This window comes from Schistosoma mansoni (genome assembly GCF_000237925.1).
Source record: "Schistosoma mansoni, WGS project CABG00000000 data, supercontig 0173, strain Puerto Rico, whole genome shotgun sequence".
In the NCBI taxonomy this organism is placed as follows: domain Eukaryota; kingdom Metazoa; phylum Platyhelminthes; class Trematoda; order Strigeidida; family Schistosomatidae; genus Schistosoma; species Schistosoma mansoni.
In genome coordinates, this window is record NW_017386059.1 from 63933 (window position 1) to 86061 (window position 22129).

The 22129-nt window shown below is 31.9% G+C and overlaps 1 protein-coding gene across 1 annotated transcript in view; it reads left to right on the forward strand.

Annotated features, from left to right (window-relative positions):
* Positions 1 to 17827, forward strand: part of Smp_093160 (STARP antigen, putative) — a gene marked incomplete at its 5' end in the record, with an annotated part of 18649 nt that extends 822 nt beyond the window's left edge. The window contains 4 exons of the mRNA XM_018796242.1: positions 456 to 584; positions 5737 to 5968; positions 14258 to 14460; positions 16637 to 17827. Of these exons, the coding sequence (XP_018646883.1) occupies positions 456 to 584; positions 5737 to 5968; positions 14258 to 14460; positions 16637 to 17095 (1023 nt within the window). The 3' untranslated portion in view covers positions 17096 to 17827. The remainder of the gene's footprint in view (positions 1 to 455; positions 585 to 5736; positions 5969 to 14257; positions 14461 to 16636) is intronic.
* Positions 17828 to 22129: the final 4302 nt, after the last annotated feature.

Genomic DNA, 22129 nt, shown 5'->3' on the forward strand with positions numbered 1-22129 from the left:
GTGCTTAGCATAGCAACCGATACTACAACATCCTACTATTATGAAAAAGATTGTGGTTTATCACATTTTCGTTAGTTTGAAACTAGTTTTATTCATTTTAATTTAAGAAATATGAATAGCGTTTGTAGCCTCCATTGGTTAGCTGGGCTTAAAAGCCCTAGACAAAATCATGTATTTGGTAGCAAAAGTAGAATTAATTTATTCTTGGTCTATTCGAAATATTCCTGAACGAAGCAAAACTCAAAATAGATCCCATTAATGCGTCATTGTTACTTACTGAATTGTGACTGTACAATTCCAAAGGTAAATCACGGACGCCTTTACATGTAAATGCAGATAAATTGTCTTGATGTATCCCTAAACACTTTCCTAGTGTAGACATCAGGAATTTTATTGAATTTTTATCTTGTTATTATAAAAATCAAAATAATTCATATGCTTCTTGATTTAACAAAGATGATGGTGATACAAAGTCCTTGGATAATACAAATTTACAAAGGTTAGTTGGGTATACAACTGATAGACCACGACAAACTGGTAGAAGACTACCTACAAAGTTATCTAACGCTACGAATGCGGCTCCTGTAAGTAATAAAAGCAATGATAATTTTTTTTGTTTTGTGTTACAAAATAAAGTCGGTCACAATGAAATAATTTGTATGTTATTTATGAACTGTATTAGCTGATATTATACGAAATTTTTCACAGTCATTATAAGCAGGTTATGGAGTCAATTAGTTAGTCAGTCAGTCAGTCAGTCGCAATCATTGTATAACCTGGCATTAATGAGGGTCAGCCCAAGTTGCCATACTACATCAGCACGATGAGGTGAAATAAACAAGGTAAATAGAAAAAAATCGAGGTAATTTAGTGGTAATGACAATAGGAAAGACTGAATATTGATAATATAAATAGAAAATAAGGAAATAATAAGTACGCAAGAAGGAAAATTGGGACTCAGGATCTTCAGTAAAGTGAATGGATGAACCAGTAACAATTTGACTGACTCTAAGCCATTGTGCCCGAAATTTCCGTCATTGATAGTAGTTATAGCACGAATCTTAATCAGGTAGTCTGAATTCATCAGCATTCTATTATTTCATAGAATAATGGTATGTTGGTTTTGTGGCTCCTAACTTGCTTTCAAACTATTTCTACATCAACAAACACAGCCTTTCAAGGTAAACAGTGGTTAGGTGTATTTAATACATATCCTAGCCAACTCAGCCAATACAGAGTATGTAGATAACTTACGTTTCTTATACTAAGTTGTACTTGATTTACGTCGATCAAATTACTGAGCGTGATTACTGTTTTTTCAAAGATAAAGTTGGAGACGATGATAATGACACATTTAATAGCAAACAGCTTGGAGAAAAAAGTTTGTTAAGTTCCAACAGAAAGCTTTCATCTGTGGAAACAGCAAAACACAGTGATAAAAATTGTTAAAGATTACAAATTGTGTGAAAGTATATACTAATTTTCTTTGCTGATAAAACTTGTAATACGGCAGTTCTTGAAACTTTATATTAAATTTCCTCAACAACAGTAAGATAAAATTTACTTGCCAAGCTTCATCAGTCGAAACAAAATGGACTGTTGAATTTCATAGAGACAGGAATTCAATGTAAGAAGATGCAAACTTGCAAATCATTCTAGACAGTGTCTTATGTCTTATATGTATAGATGGATATATTGCTCAGAAAATGTTGCTTTCATATTGAACGGATCGAATATTTGTCATAGATGATTTACTTGAGTATATAACAAGCTTTTGTAATATGATTAGACTTCTTGACCAAACTTAACAATCTTTTGTCAGTATAAATTATTGACAATGTTGTGTGTCATGGACGCTGACGTTTTACAGCTTGAGGTTCTAATCGATATTTCGTGTTGCATAGGTCAAGCAGGGTTCAGATTATCAGTTAGTTTATATACAGCAAACTGGTGAGTTTTTCTTCACCGATTGACGCACCCACCCAGGAACGACATCAAAGACCTTAACGCTTATTGGTCCCTGAGCTCTTTCTAACCCAGTAGCCAATCGGGAAGTAGACTAGTTCTCTGTTGTACTCAATTTAATTCACCACTCGCACAATAAGTTACTGGAAATGACTGACCACACAACACACCAATCGAGAGATCATACTTTAAACACAATCCTTTCATAAGTGGTAGAAGCCTGAGCAAGAAGTACACAACTAAGCAGCAATAACTAAGGATAATAAATATATTACAACAATCGTCAGGTCCACTGGAATTTTACAATAAGGAAAATCTAGAAATGAGGTGATGAAGTTATCTACTAAGTATAAAACAAAATATATATAATAATAGTGCCAAAAATAGTCCTGAATATTCCAATATTCATCCTGTTTTAACAAGTAGCTAATTTTCAAACTTCAGTTCTTTCGATCTGATACAAAATTGAGGAAAATTTGTAGCATAAAGGTGGGAATAAACCAATGAAATATTCCTACAAACTATAAATATTTTCATGTCAATCATTATGTAAAGTTGTTGATATCGAATCTCATATAGTCCTAAAGATATATTTATTTAAAAAAGTTCTACATCACAAACTGGCGTTACCCAGAAACCATTTAACATTGAATATTTGTTACTTTGCATTAACTGTAAATCACTATTTACACATGAATGTTTGTTTACTAATATAATATATAACTTGGATTACTAAATGTTTATTTGATAATAAATATATTTCTTTGTCATATCACGATGTAAATGTATGTAAATAACATTTATATAAATCATCTAAATAGATTTTTATATCAAGTGTACTGTTCAGTAATGATGCTTTTTTCTTTTAAGTATTATTTGTGCAATCTTAGTAGTGTAATGCTTTATAATACACTTAGACAAAGAAATACACATAAAGTAGTCCTCTTAATGGTAACATAAATGGTGAATATTAATTATGAATGTCATGAAATGTACATGAAATGAAGAGTAATTCATTCTTACTGCTTTTCATCAGACAACATTTTATATATGACGTATTCAAAAGTGACCAAATGTGCTTAAGGTGTTTGTCTTTGATACTGTCAACTAAATTACCGAAATAGTAGCATTTTGTTCAAGTGAATATAATAGTTATTATAAAGGAGATACAAGCTACTACGATACTCAGCACTGGTAAACCTATATTATTATTTCTATCTTTTCTTCAACAAAATGAGAGATAAATCCATTGGAATTCAACCTACTTATGTATGACGGATGGAAGAAGTTCGTGGCAGCTGAAAAGATAGAAAACTTTAAGGAATAAATACAAGTCGAAAATACTGATTATTATAAACATTTTTAAAACACGTTTTGAATAATTATAATTTAAATGTGTGTTAAATAGATATTCGTTGCAATATAGTACAACAGGTGCTGAAAATTATTTATTGTATCAAAATTTATGATATCGAATAAAGCTATCGTTATAATTATAAATATGATATTATCCTAGTGCTTAGGGGTAATAGAATCCTACCAATAAAGTTGCCATGAGACAGCTGGCTTAGGTAATTCAATAACATATCTCTGACTGTGACACTAGATCACAAGGGTCCAACTCGTACAAGTAGCGTAAATTTCAAGAAGATTTATATGCTCCTTACTGATAAGCGCTACTTAGCTCTTTACTTGGTCCGAGGATTCCATCTGCTTTCTCAGCCATCTAAGATTAGTAAACAATTGTGATATATAGTATTTGAAGTTAGTCTACAGGAAACTCCAAACCTGGGCTTTGTTCTATTTGGAACTCGTTACTAAAGTGTAACTGTAATTTTCAGTGAACTAATGTTCCATCGGGGATTCCTTTCCTTGTCACTAAGTCTAAGAGAGTACCATTGAGATAACTGAGCCATGACTGTTATCCAGCCTAACTGCGATAGATTTTCAGTTGATTGTTATCTTGATATTGATGAACTCAAAACTTTATAAACATAGTTTAAATAACTATCAGTTATAAACTATTTTATCTGATGCAAGTTATAATTAATCTACTTCGAACACTAGGAATTCTCTTGAACTTTGTTTGGATCAACTAAGTCGACATACTCTAGCTGAGGCCAGTAATTAATAATAAATTCTTTACTTTCCTAATAAGCCGCATATTTATAGATATCAGCCTTTCATAGTAAAATAAAAAAGGGCTGTTTAAAATTTCATTTAATAATTAATCAGATACATAACAGTGAATGGTTATTCACTGCAAAGATCTGTTCAGTGCTTTTAACAGTTGGTTGATTCAAACATAATTAATTACAATCCACAGAATTCACCTGTTGAATATTTTTAAATTATTTTTATAGATATAATTTAGAACAAACGTGATTATTGAGAAATAAAAATGCTTTTCGTTTATACAAATTTTGAGGAACTAATTTTTGTATATCTGAAACGTTGTCATAGTTACCTGAAAAAATTTGGCAACTCTTATGAATAGATAGTTATTTGTTTTGTATTTAAACAGGAAATTAAATTTGTTAAATGAAACTTAAATAGAAACTATTTTACCATCGGTTTTATGCTTTACTAATAATTAGTTGCTAATGTCTATCAAAAATATCTAGATCTACAATTTGACAGAAAGGTGTATCATTACACCACTGTAAATTTATTGCTGTTCTATGCTGGACATCCAAAACTCTATATAGAATTAAGTGATCGTTGATTTTCATAATACTGATAAATATGTCGTCTTATTAAAATGAATCATTCACTGTTGGAAATATGATAATCAACTACTAAAAACAGGAAAACACCACTAGCTAATGAAGGCTAATCACACTTTACATTAAAGCCTTTGGAATCCCAAATTGTTGCTTGTGTGGAAGGAGAATTTCGGCTGCAATAAACGTAATATTAAAACAAAAAGTATTCACGACGACAGGGTTGTAAATACGTTAGGAAATTTTCGGCATTTATCTACACCAGTGCATAGAAGTAGTTGGTAACAACTCGTTTCCTCCTGTTTGACAGTGACGTTTTGAGTCGAGTACTTTTTAGAGCAGATACCTGATGGCATTTTAAGCCCGTAGTTTATGTTCCCAAATGACATTATCTTCTCTTGAATTTCACAGAATTTAATAATTTTCATGTGTAGCAATTGTTAAAGAGTAATATCCCTAAATTTCATACTGAATTAAAATGTGAGTGAAGGATTTTGAAAATATAAATTAGTCACCAACCAGTCAGTATTTCGATTGATTGTTCAACTGATAATTATGGACAGTAAATATGTTTGCATATCATATTTACCAAGCACTGACCAAGCTAATCACTGATTAGAATTATCATCCTCATTGTCATGAGTAATAAGTAAATACTGACGTGAATTTCACGTACCTTAGAACATCTACAGTATGAATTTATTACAGGTCTAATATAATAATATTTATTCATTAGTTTACTGTGTTGATGATGCATTTTTTATTTATTAAACATTGTAATAGGATATATGAGTCTAAAGATAATGCTTACTTGTCATCAAACTGTGCGGCAACTTACGCAGTAAATCCTAACTTGTCTACAACCATAAAGACTTATCCAAAAATGAATTCTGTTAAAAAGTGTTATACATTTATAGCTTACGGGGTTTTTTGTTTAACTTAAAAAATAGGATATTTCGAGCTTAACTTCACCAATAAAATAATAATTACTGTTTTAGTCACTTTTAACTCTCATAACGGAACAAACTGTTACTTTTTTCAATCCTAGGATTTTATTCATACATTGAATACTCCTATTCGAAGTAGTATTACAGCGTCAAAACCAAATGATGCTCATGTTTATGATGCACCTACGACTAGGACTAATGTAGCATGTTTATCAGCGAATCATGAAAACAATGTTGGTTCAATGAGTACGGATCAAATCGACAAGTCTAGTGAATCGACGTACAAGCAACAAGGACGAAAACCTAGTCATGCTACAAATCCATCACGTGCCGGTAAATAAGTCTTTTTGACGATTAAGTTGATTATTTATTGGTTATTCCTTATTTTTTTACTGAGATCTACACATTTTGAATAGTTATTGAAAACTGTACTCCTGAAAGATGGAATTTAGCTTATATACCAAATATAGGAGTATTTATCCTAACTTTTATTCATATGTTTGTGTATTTGACTTGGTGATACTTACTGGATAATGCAGGATACAAATGTGAGACAGTTGAATGTTGAGTGCTTCAACCACTAAGCCATCACCTTCAACTTCGGAGTTGTACTTAATTAAGAGTTGATTTTTATTGATTTTGTAACGATGCTTTAAAATGACAAATTTTCACGGGAATCGCATATCCTTATTTTTCAGCCATTTTATATCTCTACAGAGATAGAGAATTTGTTAATCTAAAATACTCCATTCTGTCCTCATTATTCATGTTAGCTATTTAGAACATCTAATCTGAATTAGTTCATCATGAAATCATCTTGAATAATAATCTATGAATTTTTACTCTGGATGTACGATTGTTTAACCAAAGATGAACACTCAATGAGTCGATATTATGTAATTATTCCTATAAACAGAATCATTTCTAGTTTAAATATTCTCATTACATTTATATTTGACAGTCTGTTGTAAAATTCACATTTTAAATCCCGCTTATATATGTATATACCGACGAGTATTTCAATCGGAGCTGTTGGAAAAACAACTGAACAATAATACTAATTTCTCTACCATCAGTTTGCTTAGCTTCATTCTGTTCACTACTAAATATGTTGGTAAAAAAGATACGTAGAATGTGATTGAAGAAATAGAACACCACCGTCTGAAAAATGCTTATTTTTCTATACTATTCTACATATTTCTCACTTTACAAAGAACAACTCTTGTTGAATTCTAATTAATTTTGATAACAAGGAAAGTTTCTCGATTAGAATATTGTCTAAATGAAAATATTATAAATTATATTTTCTCTTCATTGAATCAATTTTATTGTTCGTTTCATGATTATTTTACCGATCTCAACACTAATTGTGTAACATTTATAGGTAGTTTTATGACAATAAAAAAGAATAAATTTTAAAGTTGAACTTATAAAAATGTTCAAGTGAACTAAAAAAATCCTCTTATTGTCTTGCAGTAAATCAATTAACAGAATATATGTAGATAATGCAGTAGTAGTAATTCAGTTGTTAGGAAACGGGTACTAGATAATGATGGCAAATCGATTGATGAAGTAGTGAAACTTCATCAGTTGAGATGGCTGGGACACGTGTTACATATGCCCAACCACCGACTGCCCCGACGTGCAATGCTTTATGGTGTAGGAGCAGGTTGGAAGAAAGCTAGAGGCCGCCAGACCAAAACGTGGCACAAATGCATGAAGTCGCTGACAAGTGGACTGAGCCATGTTGGTAGGTGTAGACTACCTGGTTGGGATTCGTGAGATGATAGCAACCGATGGTTCGAGACCTTGAATGACGTAGCTCAAAATCGTTTGCAATGGCGAAGGTGCATACACTCTTTGTGTTCTGCCAAATTCTAATCTTCTGAATTCTTCATGTCCCTATTTTTTTCTCTTTCCAAATGTATTTCACTGGATTATACTCCTTCAATAACATCTTCAAACCCCAATCTTTCGTATTACTGCTTATACTCTTACTACTTCTACCACTATGGGATTTGAATCGACAACTTCATCTCTGTGCTAATGTGGTATGGCAGCTCGAACTAATGTACGTACGTACGAAGTTCTACGCTGTGACTGACTGATATATGTAGATAAATGTGAGTGCATATAAGTAGAAAGTGAAGTTTACATTTTTACTTAGTAAATAATAAAATTAGAATGATTTCATAATTAACACTTTAAAGTTAGACGTATAAGGATCATAAAAGTATAGAACATGGAATTCGTATTGATTTTCAACTATTATCATGACGTATCTTTAAATCCGGAGACTGTATTTCTCTTATACGGAATAAAACTTTAGTCACTGAACATACCACAGTCATATATTTTACTTAAAAACAACAACTAGCTATTGCATAATTGCAATATCTACAAATAATTGTTTTTGAGCGGTAGTCAGTAATATAACATAATATGAACTACCGAAATCGAATAGCCTATCAATATATTTAAATGGACTTTGGTAATCCACCTAAATTTTTCTACTTATCTATTAACATGACATCCTGTATAGCTTAACTGTCGAAAGGATGAACTGAGAAACTATACTCAGTTTAGTTGAAATAAACTACGCGTTAATCCCCAAATAATCATCATAAAAAAATGAAAATGAAATTACAGTAATGCATCAAAACAACTAAACTAATTTCATAACGATATTTTTGCTACCGTCGTAAGCTCTTTCATTGGAACTATTCAACTACTTTTGTTGGAATACCTCAAATATGAATAGTAAAACATTTCATCATACTGGAAAAACGTAGTTATGCTGTTTTCTAATATCATAACTTCATTTTGAACATTATAAATGGGTCAGTTTAAAGCACTGACTATTTTCAGTTGGAAAACCACTGAAAACCTGGGAGGACTGGACATCTGTCTTGTTCTAGTCGAGTAAAATTCTGAATTGGTTAAAGTGAGACATGTAAACCAGGTGCCATTTTAATAGTTTAAAGTTTCAAAACTCACTGAAAGATCCGGTGGTCTTGGATTTAGCTCGACAATACTGAGGAGCCATATATTGGAATTGAACACCTATTCATTGCTTCCTGATCTTCCTTGGTTATCTTAATACTATCAGTTTGTGATTTTAACCATGAAATTCAACAACCTTCGCAAACTTTCTGTAAATGAATTAATACTGTTACTTGCTCTTTTTTATTTATCGATAAGTTTCTTCACGAAATACAACTTTCTTTTCTATGTATTTAACCTGATTACATAACATAGTAAAATAGAGCGGTTGAAATAGCTGATTCAAATGCACTGAAGCACACTAGTTAATTTATATTTGCATTGAGGTTTTGTATAACCCTATTTAATATTATTTCTTATACAGCGTATTTGATCGCTATATAAGATTTTAGATATCAACTTTATTGTTCTTTAAATTTGTCATTGTTTATAAGCGATTATTCCAGACAACTGTTCTCAGACCCATAACCACATCCTCACTTAGATCGATTTTTATCTTGGTTTTACAACGTCATTGTAATTCATTATGAATTTTGATTGCATAATTTTATTATTTGACAAATTAATAACAATTACGACTAATGATGAAATTTCAAGTTGTTATATTTATGTTACATGTAAAATTCCGCAATTTTGGCGACCATCGACACCATACTGTTTTCCTCAATTCGCGAACTACTGTCAGCCAGAATGTTAGCTGTAAATAATTTCATTTGACAGAACCTTTGAATAAAACCTTGTTTAATATTTCCACTATTCCATTTGCTATTACGTTTTTATCAACCAAATAATATTTTTACATAATATCAAAGTGTCTTATAAAGAAAATTTAAATATGCGATTTGTGTTTGTCTTACAATATTCTTTTGAAGAGAAAATTCTTAAGTTTTGCCCGTTCGTTCGGTTTCCTTGAGTTATGTTTCAATGTAACTGTTCTTATTCATAGATTTTTCGAAAGTTCTTAATGCTGCTTTATGTATTAAAAGTAGTCAAATATGTTCAACATTAATGCAAAAGTTGAGCTAAAGATTCCAAACCTTTTCGATGGAAGTTGGATGTATGTAACTATTATAGTGATAAATAAATCGCATAAGGTCACAGTTTTGTTCGCATTTTCAGAAAATTTTAAAATGTAGTTCCTTTATTTGTCAATAACATGAAACTACTAGTTTCTTACTTTAATTCATTCTCACAGAAATACCTCTTATCAAGCCTTTCACCCTTAACGTAACGCCTTATTGATGGTGACTTATTTTATACTGTCTCGAAAATCATATTAAATGTTGCACTCTGCCTAAAATATTTAATTTTCGAATACAGTTACTTAAAGTTACCCTGATTTCACTTTAGAATTAATATCATATTTACATTCAAGCTCATTTTAAGTATAGATTCTTGGAGAAGTAACCAACTTATGTAACATAAATCTCAGTTTATGTGATTTATTTTTCAATGCTATATGACTTGTTGCTATTCAGCCATGTGTTCAACATGGCTTGCATTAAATTCCTAGAAGCATGGTAATGGAATATCCTCTCTTGGACTGTGTCTATCAAATTGAAGCGTAACCTATTGGTTAAATGTCTAAATTTGTTTTTAGAGTAATTTTATAGTGTAACCTCTACAAAGAAAATGGGTATTCACTGATTTCCGCGTAAGTGAAGCATATTTATGTGTACTACTTATATGTACTAATTAGTTGCTCAACTAAGCTGACTAATTTCTTTCATTCATAAAACTGAGTACCTAAGTAATTTGATAACTCAAATAATCACAATGGAGAACCGTATTTTCTAAGACCTAACTTCGTTACTTAAACATCAGAACACCTCGTTTCTCATCTTGTCAAAAAGTATGTTTTGATAAAACAATTGAACGCCTTCATCTTTCACATCGTCATTAATCATGCAAATCGATGGCGCTGTAAACTTCGTTATCACTTCGTTATCCCTTTGTTCAAATATACAGCAGTTGTGCTCGTTTAAATTATGCATATTCATAGTAAAGTTCAATCACAATCAATGAATCTCAAACATCTGTCTGTTATACAGGTTTATGGGAGTTTCCCTCAGTACAGGAATACATTTCCTTTGAGTTTAAACTTTATACAGGATATTGCTAATATAAAGAATATCATTTTAATAGTAATTTATCTATATGAATATTACTGATTTATTTGTTTTATTTTCACGTTAGATTACCGACTCGTATTACCACACATGTTTTTAATCTCTTTGATATTTAATGATGTTTAATTACAGCGTAATCGTTCGCGTTTGAATCGGAACGTGTTAACTTTTCCTTAAATTCTGGTTTTTACTTTTTTAGTCTTCTATCAGTTTTTCCCGTTAGCCTCACATCAGCAATGTCTGAAAGTAATTATTTTATAATCTGAGTTACGCTTTCGTGTTAACCATTAATTTGTGTCCTGAAAATGACTACTTTCTTGATATATTATTTACATTATTCATCTTATCGATGTAATTCAGCTTCGGAAAACACAAAACATTTAAAATTGTCTAGTCATCATAATGGTCACGCTTAGGAAGTTTTAAATACAACTGATTACGACAGTAAAAAATCCCTATATAACAAACAAAGTTTATTTGATTTACAACACGTAAAACTGAAATTTCAGATGACTTTTAAGATCGTTTGGTGTTAGTATGACCTTTGTTTTACATTTAATTGGAACTTCTTGTTGTACTTGATTATTGCTCAGTAGTTCAAATGTTTTGTTCAAGATTTCTGTCTCAGCAATTACTATTGAATGATAGTGTTTTTTGAACGGTTAATCAAATATAACTTAGGTAATCGTAATAAACAGTTATGCAAAAGTCCTATGGTTATCCATCAAATATCGTTTTGATGCCTGTTAATTTAGTTATTTTTACTACAATTTCAACAACTCAAAACGGATTATTTCCCATCTAAGTAATCAATGTTTTCAAAGCTACTAAAACTTGACTAAAACTTTTTAAGTGAACTAAAAGTAACGTTTTTAGAACTTAGCTTGATAATTCATGCGTTAGTAATGCGAATGAACATATTTCACATTTTGCTGGTCATAAATAAAAAAAAATTTTTAGTCATTATTCTTTACAAGTGTCTTGGTTTAAACACTACTCTTTAAAACTGAATTATACAAAAAATAATTTCAAAAAACTTTGAAGGAATATATAAATAGATAAACAAATCGCCACTGCGCGGTCGTCTGTGTTCATCTATTTCAGCTGCTCTAGGGACTTATATTACTTAATTGTATCTTTAGGAAGGAAGTTTTAACTCCACTTCTTATGATTTCTTAATAAATTTTTGCCATCACACTTGTCACATCAGGTCAACTAAGAGATTTACTGGTCCGTTAATTCAAAATTGTGTTTTGTTATACTTAATTTAAACTAGTGCCTTTTCTGCCTTCAAAAGCCTGTTTACCTCTAGTACTCGACAGATAGTTAGATAAATAGATTGGTTGATTGATATTGAGTTTTCGTGGTAATTTCTATAATTAACTATTTTATATAAGTTTTTATATCTATCATTCATTCATCAAACATATGATTTAATTTGTCCTTCTTAATTTTACCGTTGTAAATAAGAACGTATTTGCATCGGAATACCGTGTTATGGTTTTTATTATTGATTATAAATTAGATAAACATAATCATTGTCTTTGATAGAGATACATTCTTCTCTTTTAGTGTGATTTCAAGTTGCAAAAAATACTATTTATCATTTTATTTCCTGAAAATAAGCCACTCACATGTATGCTTAATCTTGCGTATAAATTTACATTTAATTCATTCAGTTCACTTTGTGATATCGGCGTCGCCAATTTCTTGTACTTGAAAACGAAGATCCACTACAAGTTCCACGGAGCCAAGTAAGAACACAAAGACTGGTACAAGCGAAAACTTATTCATTCCAAATACGACGACCCTAACCCAAAATATACACTCATTTGTATATTAATTTGTACATCTAATTGAATATTAATTTGTAAAACCGTTACATTAATGAAATAATAAAAAAATCATGCTGCATGTCATACTGAATACAGTTCATGTTAATTTAATACAAAGAAGATCATTCCAGATAAAATCGTACTGAAAGTGAGACCAATCTTATATTGAGCAAATTAACACATCAAAAAAATGTTATTCTGGGCAGTTATCACACTGGATTAAAAATATACGATATCTCGCCCTTCTATCCCGTCTGATCAAAATGGTCTTCACACAGTGAATGAAATCATCCATCTTGCGTAGTAAAATCCAATATCCAACATATTGTTTACCTATATCAACTTATCAGCTTTGTAACTTTCTACCCGATTCTCAATTTATTCGGAATTGATACTGATCAACTTTGTGTTCTTTTGAGAATATCTTACTTGTTTAAGGTTGTCTTAGAGTAAACTGTTTGTATCATCTCAAATTTTGCAGTTTTAAACGGACGACTAAAAATCCCTTGCAGTGAGCTTTACATTGTTAAGTAACTATGACAGCACATATTGTATTAAGATTTTCTTTAGAAATATTTTGACTTACATAGACACTTTTATGTATAAAATTGGATAAGACTGCATCTAAAGATGCAACTCTGTTCAGTTCCTGAGAAAAAATTGACTAAACATATAAGGATATTAAACTGAATTTCAAAAAATTCCTAGGTAAATAAGTAAAAGATTTATAGTGTGCCTAAAATATAATAATAAATGAATATATCTGATTTGGTATAACGGTTTTTTACAAATTCGATCTCAATTACTGTATAAAGGACGCAAACGTTAGATTGGTAGGGTGTGATTTTTGTCACGAGTTGACACCAATTGAAGCACCATAAGAACCCAGAGAACACTAAGCAGCTGTTTTGTCCTATCTCTAGACTCCTCACTTGTAGTCGAACACTACCCCACTTTATAATGGACTCACGACCTTTCGGATTTTGTGAAGAGTATACCTGTCTTTAAGCCCAATAAGCTGTTATTTCACTAGTTTGAATGTCCTAGCTTACATTCAACTGGGTGTATATTTTTAATGGCTACCTTGAAATTACGAAGACTAAACTGTAGGGGAATATATATTTATATCTTCTATTAAATCTTATAAACAAGACGTTTTTCATACAAATACTTTGGGTGAATTCCAGAGTAATTAGAAAGTAAAATAGGAAGAGTTTAACGCATTTGATCCTCGAAGCAAGCGAATAGTGAATTTATTTCCATTGTAAAAGAAGAATATAGCTGTTATAACTCAGTAAATTTCAAAAGGAAACTATGTTTGTAAACTAAGTCAATCGTTGAATTATTACACTTCGGATGCGTTTTTTTTCCCCCAAAAATAAGTTGAATGTGTTAAAATACAGTGAATAAATAATGTAGATTAATTTTAAGAGTAATTTTACCAGCTAGTGTTTGAGTTTTATGCTTAAACTTTCATGGTTCAATGTTTACAACTGGTTCAGTATTCATCAGCCAATCTTTGATAGTTAAAGTATCGTAGTTACTATAACAAAGTTGTTTATCTCATTTCATCTAATGTTTAACAATAAGATGACACAATATTCAAGTGATAACCTTTAATAACTTTGTTTTTCATTTATTATCACATTCCTTAGCTAGTCTTCAAAGCAGTGAAAGCTCAAATGGTTCTACAGAACTAAATCGAAGCTCTGAAAATCTACTCATCTCATCAAATCAAGCAGTGTTAAATCACCGTAGTAAAATCCAACAAATTGATATACAACATCAATTTGACCAATTTCAAAGTGAGATTAAACAACAACTACATGATATTCGTCGTGAATATGATACGTTAAAGGTAATTTCAGTGTTTTTAATATTAAAGCTAAATAAGTATTATTTAAGAATATTATTATATTGAACTATGCTTCTGCTTGAATTTTATTCAAAATTCTTCACTTATAGACACTATATTTATCATATTGGATAGAACACTTTAGTTATTATCAAATCTAGACTAGGATTGAACGAAATAAACCGGCAAAATGATAGAAAATTTTAAAGGGTGTTAAAACTCCTATTTATAAATACAAAATATTTAAAACAGTCACTTGAATATTTTGCTACAGTAACATTGATGAAATGAAAAGCTGTACAATTATTAGTGTTCTTCCAGAATCAAATTAAACTACCGTGAATACAAGGTTCTGACTCTGAAATATGTAGTGACATGAGATTCGCCGTTTCGGTGAACTTTTTGATGCCTATATTTTCAAGAAACTTATTTCCGGGAACTACTGCACGATTTCCCCCTCTACCCCGTAAAGTGCTCTTCAGAACGTACGTCCTTGAAGAACATAAATATCTGAAAGCCACAGACATGATAATCAGAACAACTAAAGCATATTTTAATTCATTCAACTTAATAATCAAATGTAATTTTGTGCACAACGTTTCATGGCACGTTCCCTAAATGCCAGTTAGTTGGATGAAGCAATTTTTCAAACCTAACTTGATACAAAATATTTAATACATGCACATAGACGGGAAGTAATTTATGTTTTTCCACTCATTCAAACTATTCATGCTTAATCTGGCCGTCCACAACTACTATCCAACTGTTGTTTTAATAATTTAAAGGATATTCCAGACACATTATTCGTTCGGTGTATGCTTTATACATTACTTTCTTAACAAATCTATTCATTTCACTAACCCAATTGTTATGAAAGAACCACTAGACGATAAGTAAGACTGACACTGATATTGTAGTGAACGAGGACTCAGGTAGGTCAAACCGATTCATTGTTTACTACACATCAGTTGGTGCAATGAATTGACGTTTTCTATAAAAATGAAAAAACTTGACACTTAATATAACGCTACATCAAAGTGTATTTTTGCACAGCACATAAATATTTACACAGGAAGCTTGTATATCAATTTAATCCAATAAATTATTGTTGTTTTTTGAGCTTAACAGTTTAATTGCAAAGCTTCCATTGCTTCTCTAAACATTAACATTAGCTCCTACTTCATGTGAAAGAGAGCATATATGTTCGTAAACAAGCGTTAAATCCGTTCGTTCCAGTGAAGCTACTTTTAAGTGATTACTGTTATCAGCTTTGTTTTCCTCCCTTTCCCTGTTTAATATCTTGTTTGCCTTATTTATGACAGTGTGGTTGATCGCATTTTTCCGTTATGGAATAAATGGTAATCTCACTTCTACATTTGATGTAGGCTGTGATGAGGTTATGCAAGGTGACAATGAAAACTTCCTAACTAATTTGTTTAGTTTAGATAGTACAACAAAGAATTGTCCGATTGGGCTGTAAATTTTCCTCTTCATTTCAAAGTCATCTAAATTAGTAGATAGTCAAATAACAATTAATATCATATTCATTCATTTGACACAAAATTAATTCAACTTCGAAAATTTTCTCTAACTTACGGCTACAATTTTGACGCAGTTGACTTCAACTAGATAATTGTATAGGAAAGATTTTTTCGTTTTTACTATGCAGTTTAACAAAGTACACGCAATTTTGAATTATATTTCAACCACTTCGATTTCTTGCATTGAACTTAAAAATAATGTCTTGAGGCCAGTGATCAGTATCATCGACGATCTACAACTATGGTTCCTTCTCTTTAGCTTTATCCTGATTCTTAGCCTAAAATTTTTAATTTGGTTTTTATCGTCCTCTCTCATTCACTCATAAAATAATACTTCCTGTAACTGTAAATAGTTTCTGGTTGAATGTAACATACATCATAGTCAGTTTAGTTGTAATCTAAACTAAAATTTCATCAATATATTTTCCACCTAATGATCATCAATCTAATTTTGCTTGGCTATTTCAACACAACTTTGTTGTTCTATCAGATTAATCCTAACCTTTGTGTAGATTTTCTTTGCATAACTCTCTGATTTTATTATTTAAATATTTAAATTTACATTATAGTTGTTATATTGGACCTATTCTAGGTTATTTAAAATATTCTTCATATGGTTTTATGAATTTCTTTTAAAGGAAATGCATGTCCAACTTCGAAATGATTGGTTAAAAGGACAGAAGTCTTTAACTGAACGATTTCAAACTCTTATGAATGAACTTGATGAAATTAAAAAACTAAGAGCCAACGATGCTATCGAGTTATCTAGATTTCGTACAATTTTAATGCAGTTAGATGCAAATTCACTCATCGATTCATCGAATCACATTAATTTTGGTACTGCTGATTATGAGGACAAGTCTTTAACTGATACAGACTTTACAGAGTCGAATACAAATACTATAAACCAAAAAAGTGTTAATTTTAGAAAAAATCCTTTGAATGAAACTGAAGAAAATCCTAGAGATCAAAATGAGAACATTGGTTTATTTGATAATAAAAATCAAACAAATAAACTAAAATCAACATCTGTTAAACCTTCACTTCGACCTAGACCTGTTCCAACTTATGGGACTGTCAGTAATATAAGTAATTAAAATTCTTGTTGTTTTTAAACTTTTCTGATAGGTTTTATTCTTCTGGGTTATCACTGCAGAGGTCATTTACTTGAATAGATCGGTTGACTTATATTAATAATTAAAACTGTTCAACGTATTTTAGTTGAAAGTTTAAACAATGAAAAGGGATTTTTGTACATAAATCCTTCCATTCAATTGTTTGCATTCATTCCTTTTTATTTCTAATAATTCCTTGTTGCACGTACGTATACAGAAACATCTACTATACGTTTAAATATTTCTACCTTGAAATTGTTTCATTAGTTAAAGAACATTGATCATTTTATTTATTGCAGGTTATTTATTATAACTTCATCTGGTAAACACTATACCCATTTCACTTCGACTTACTGAGGCATAGTCACTTTGATTTGACCGTTAAATGTTACAATCTTGCTTTCCCAAGCTTATATCTCTTATTCTATAGTTTAAATTGATTTGGTTTTCGAGGTGAAACAATTACTTGACAAACAGATTTTGTTTCACTTTTATATTTTGATTTCATGCTATGTAAGCAACCTAGTTTGTCGTCTATTATGCCTTATGAAAAAATTATTCAGTATATTGAATATGTAAGCATATAAACCAACTCTTTTATAACCTGATAACTGAATCAAGTATATTCCTTTGTTACATTAATTTGCAATCGGTAAATGAAATCTGTACGATAAATGGTGAACTTTCAAAATCCATAAAACAATGTGCAACTACAATTTGATTGAAATTTATTGAATTGAATCGAAGAATTGAATCGAACCATTCAAATATATATATATATATATATATATATATATATATATATATATATAGCTTTCATAAATCATTAAGAAGTCATTACCAAAATCTTTGCATGTTAAGCAATCACGATAAAAGCCGAAATTTATCAATTATGTATTAGCTAGAGTAAATTGTTGAATGAGTCAACCTTCAAAAATGACTCTGGGAATGTCCCTAAGATTGTAATTCTTAAGTCATTCCAATGGTTATCTCCAATATTTGACAGTTTCTATGATACACTCATGTTATTTGAAGAATAGTTTAAAACATCAGTCATAAACACTCTATTTCTTTAAAAATAAACATGAAGCGTTCATAAGCAAGTCTTGGATGGGTGAAAATCTCTGCGTATTATGCAAAAGTGACCTCGTCCACCGTTTTGCAATGGTTGATGCTAATCAAGGTCTAACATAGTCTAGTTTAGCACCTTATCTTCGGTGCTGGGTGGTTGGAGTTAATCGGTATGAATCCCTGGAACTAGGTTTCGTGCTATTTCAAACTCATCAGCAAGGAGAAGAATAGGTGTTACTTCCCATATTCCATCCTGAGTCACATTTCTAACAGACTGTGACGTTCAAACCAAGTTATTCTGACCATGATCGACCTTTATTTATCACACCTGCTAACTAATGGATAAGAATATTCTTGAATTCACTTGCTATTGTTTACTTGAATCATTTCATTGATGTTTAGGACTGCGATTGATCAGTCTCTTGTTAGCATATGTGCATGCTGTGCGTACTGCCTCGATATTGCCATGATTCGCAAGCATTATAGCTAACAGTGGGACCCAAGAGGCACGTTTCGTCCTATTTGAAACTCGTCAGCTGGATGAACCTGCACCTCTGGGTTGATAATTACTCTGAGTTCGAGACCCAGACTCGAACCACAGGGGAATATGGGGTGATCTGATAATGGCATACAATACATTAAGTACACCAATCCACCTAAATAAGTACACATTATCAGAACATCATCGTCATGCTCCTTCAGGCAATCCTCGACAGATTGCATATCAAAGAGCGAACATACAAGTACTCACTTACTTCTCTTCATTAAGAGTTGCTCAAATTTGGAATGCTATCCCGGACGAAATGACTTGACAGACACGTACTCAGTCATGAATAAGCTTCTTCCTCGTGGACTGACTGTGTCTGACTCATGTCTCACAAATTACCACGACTGTCATTACCGCATATCGGTAACTACCTTCTGTCTCACTTGTTGTCATCTCCGTCCCCACTCTTATTCTTTCGATTCCGTTTGCCTACATACTACCAATTACGTAGATTATTTACTTATTCCTGAGTTAATCGTCTTCTCACAGTACTGGGATCATCGCTTGATTATCTTCACATTTTAGCCGACCAACATCCTATCTGTTGATGTGATAGCTGCTAGTATCTAGGATCTCTACTGTCTTGAGACAAACGCACTCACTCAAACGACAAGACATACAAGTCCATAAGTTTCCCTTCTTCTTGAAATAATAAGTGGACACGGTAAAGATGGCAAGGTTTGAAGTAAGGCTAAGACGAGGTCAGCGCGTGCAGGTCTTCAGTTCACTGTTGGTCGTGTACGTCGTCTTCTAGGTTAAGGCAATTACGCTGAGCGAGTTGGTGCTGGTGCTACAGTCTATCTAGCTGCAGTTCTCGAATACCTGACTGCAGAAGTTTTGGAGTTAGCTGATGACACCGCTCGTAGTAACAAGAAGACTCGCATCATTCCAAGACATTCATTCTATTCCAAAACAAATATCTGACTGACTAGAATTATTATGGTCGAGTGCCTAGACTACCATACATTGGACATCATCAAATACCTGGAACCGTACCAAAAACAGCAAGAAGTGATTGTGGAGAAATTAATCGATTTATACGACGTTGTGACAAATATGTTGGATATTGAATATCTATGCTTATGATATTTTATTTACTTAGAAACAAATATCTAAAAATTAAGATGAACAACTTTTGTGCATAATTAAGCCAGAAAAATAATACCACGGTAACTGTGTTAATTATTATTTGAATGTCTTCGAATATTTTATATCTTAATTTTCTTGCTATCATTACTTGTTAGAACCTTATTCGGAGACTGTATTGAACTTTTTTAGTTCTGCCTGTCCAGTTGTTCACTACTTCCCTAGCTTCGATTTTCGCTTAGTCACACCAGGTGATGATCATAAGCTACATGATTTCATCGATTTTTTAGCGTTTCCTATGGACCTCCTGAATTTTCTGTGAAAAGGATGCGACCGATCTAGTTCTAAGCAATGTAGTTCAGTGAAATTGCTTCACGTCCAAGTTTTTGAGAGATGGTGCGACCTATAACCATGTTTTTGGAAGTACACAGGTTTGTTAGTATTTTACCACGCTTGTTGATTTAGCCAACTCAAAACCCCCATGGTGCGTACGTATCCGGTACTGTCGATTCCAACGTTTGGTGCTTAAATCTCCATTAGAATGATCAAGTTTTTTCCTATGGATTTCTTTAGGATGAATCGCAGCCTCCCACAAAACTGATGTTTATTATCTTCGGCATCATCACCGTATAGTGCGCAACACTGGTTGTCATCCATAGTAATCGCTCTTCATCCTAGAGGATGCTTTATTGATCCTGCATCCATGACATTCACATTCTGAAGGTACCTTATTGTGCTCCTTCTTACAGCATCATTGTGAATCTTTGTGTGTGCGAAGCATTTTCTTCTTCACTACCAGAGGACAACATCACCTTTGTCAAAGTTAATCTTTTCTTTCCAGCTTATGTTGAATAATTTACTCATTCCCTCCGCTATTTGAATTACTCTCCTGGCCTCCCACAGTATCCAGACGTACCAACTGCCCATTTTGATTCAGTTATCAGAAAGGTAACCAGTGTTGCAGCTTTTGGAGAATCTCGTTTTTCACTTCTGAGTTCAATAACTCTTCTGTATAATGATCCTTCAACTTGACATGGAAGAATTTCAAAGGTTCAAAAGATTATCTTAGTTAACGCATGTTTGATAAGGTTCATTTCAATGGGCAGTTTTATAAATAAACATATTCAATCCTGCTTATTTACCCCTGTAAAACGGAAATATAGACAGCTTCAGAGTTTCTGCTCTGTTGATAGTTCAACAGTTACACTCTCTTAAGTTCAATAACTTCCTTATAGTATTGTTACAGATGTTCAAAATGGTGCAGCACAGAACAGGTACATCAAGAAAAAATGTAGGTCCAAATAAAACTAATAGTATCCCGACAGCTCATTCTCCTGCACATAGAGACACTTGCTAAAACCTAATTACCACAATACAAAAACGTTCCTACCATTCAAGGAACAACACCGTACCCAAAAGCAAACGATATATCAACTGGAAAATAACTATTATGTGAGAAGTGCTACTGGTCATCTTTAAATAATGGCAAACATTTTAAAAACAAACAGGCAACGTAAATCAAATATTTACAGTATGTATCAGGGTATTCATTTCACGAAGCGGCAGTCAATGTGGACGATAGAAAAGGCGTCACATAAAAATAGAAACAACGTAATGTTTTCATATAAGAGTGTGTACGAAAGAGTTTTAAACACAAATAATAAGCATCATCATTTGCCCCGAGGGCTTTGTAGGTTGTAACCTTTCTTCACTCAGCCTTTTTTTTCTGCAACTAGTATTTCACTCAGAGTTAACACGATTAATTAGCGACGAACATTATATTCTCATAGTGTTTTCGTCGATTCGGCACTTCATTCTTGCATTCAACTTCATACAAAGTCCGTTGGGTTCCACGATGTACTCTTCTTTTTGTTTATTAACGTATTTATATTACCTATTAACGCATATTGAGTTCAGTTTCATCCTCGAACATTTATCATCTATTACGTTTGTAGAGGTTTTGTTTCCTAACCTTACGATCTTTGAATACTAGAATATAATTAATGAGAATATTCACAGTTAACATGTGACAATTAGAGAAAGTCGAAAAATAGTGAACGTGGGAACAATTGTTCAGGATGACATGGCTCGGCCTTACATGTATGTTCATTCTGTGCAATTAATCCGTATCCACGTTAAACATGTTATTCTATCCCCAACCTTGTTCTTCAGACGTTCAAAACATCATATTGCTGATTGTCACGAAGGGACAAGTCAATACAGACAATTATGTGACTTCAACGTAGATCTTAATGATTAAGTAGTCAGATTATGACAGACCAACAATTTCGGGATTATGTCTATCATTATAG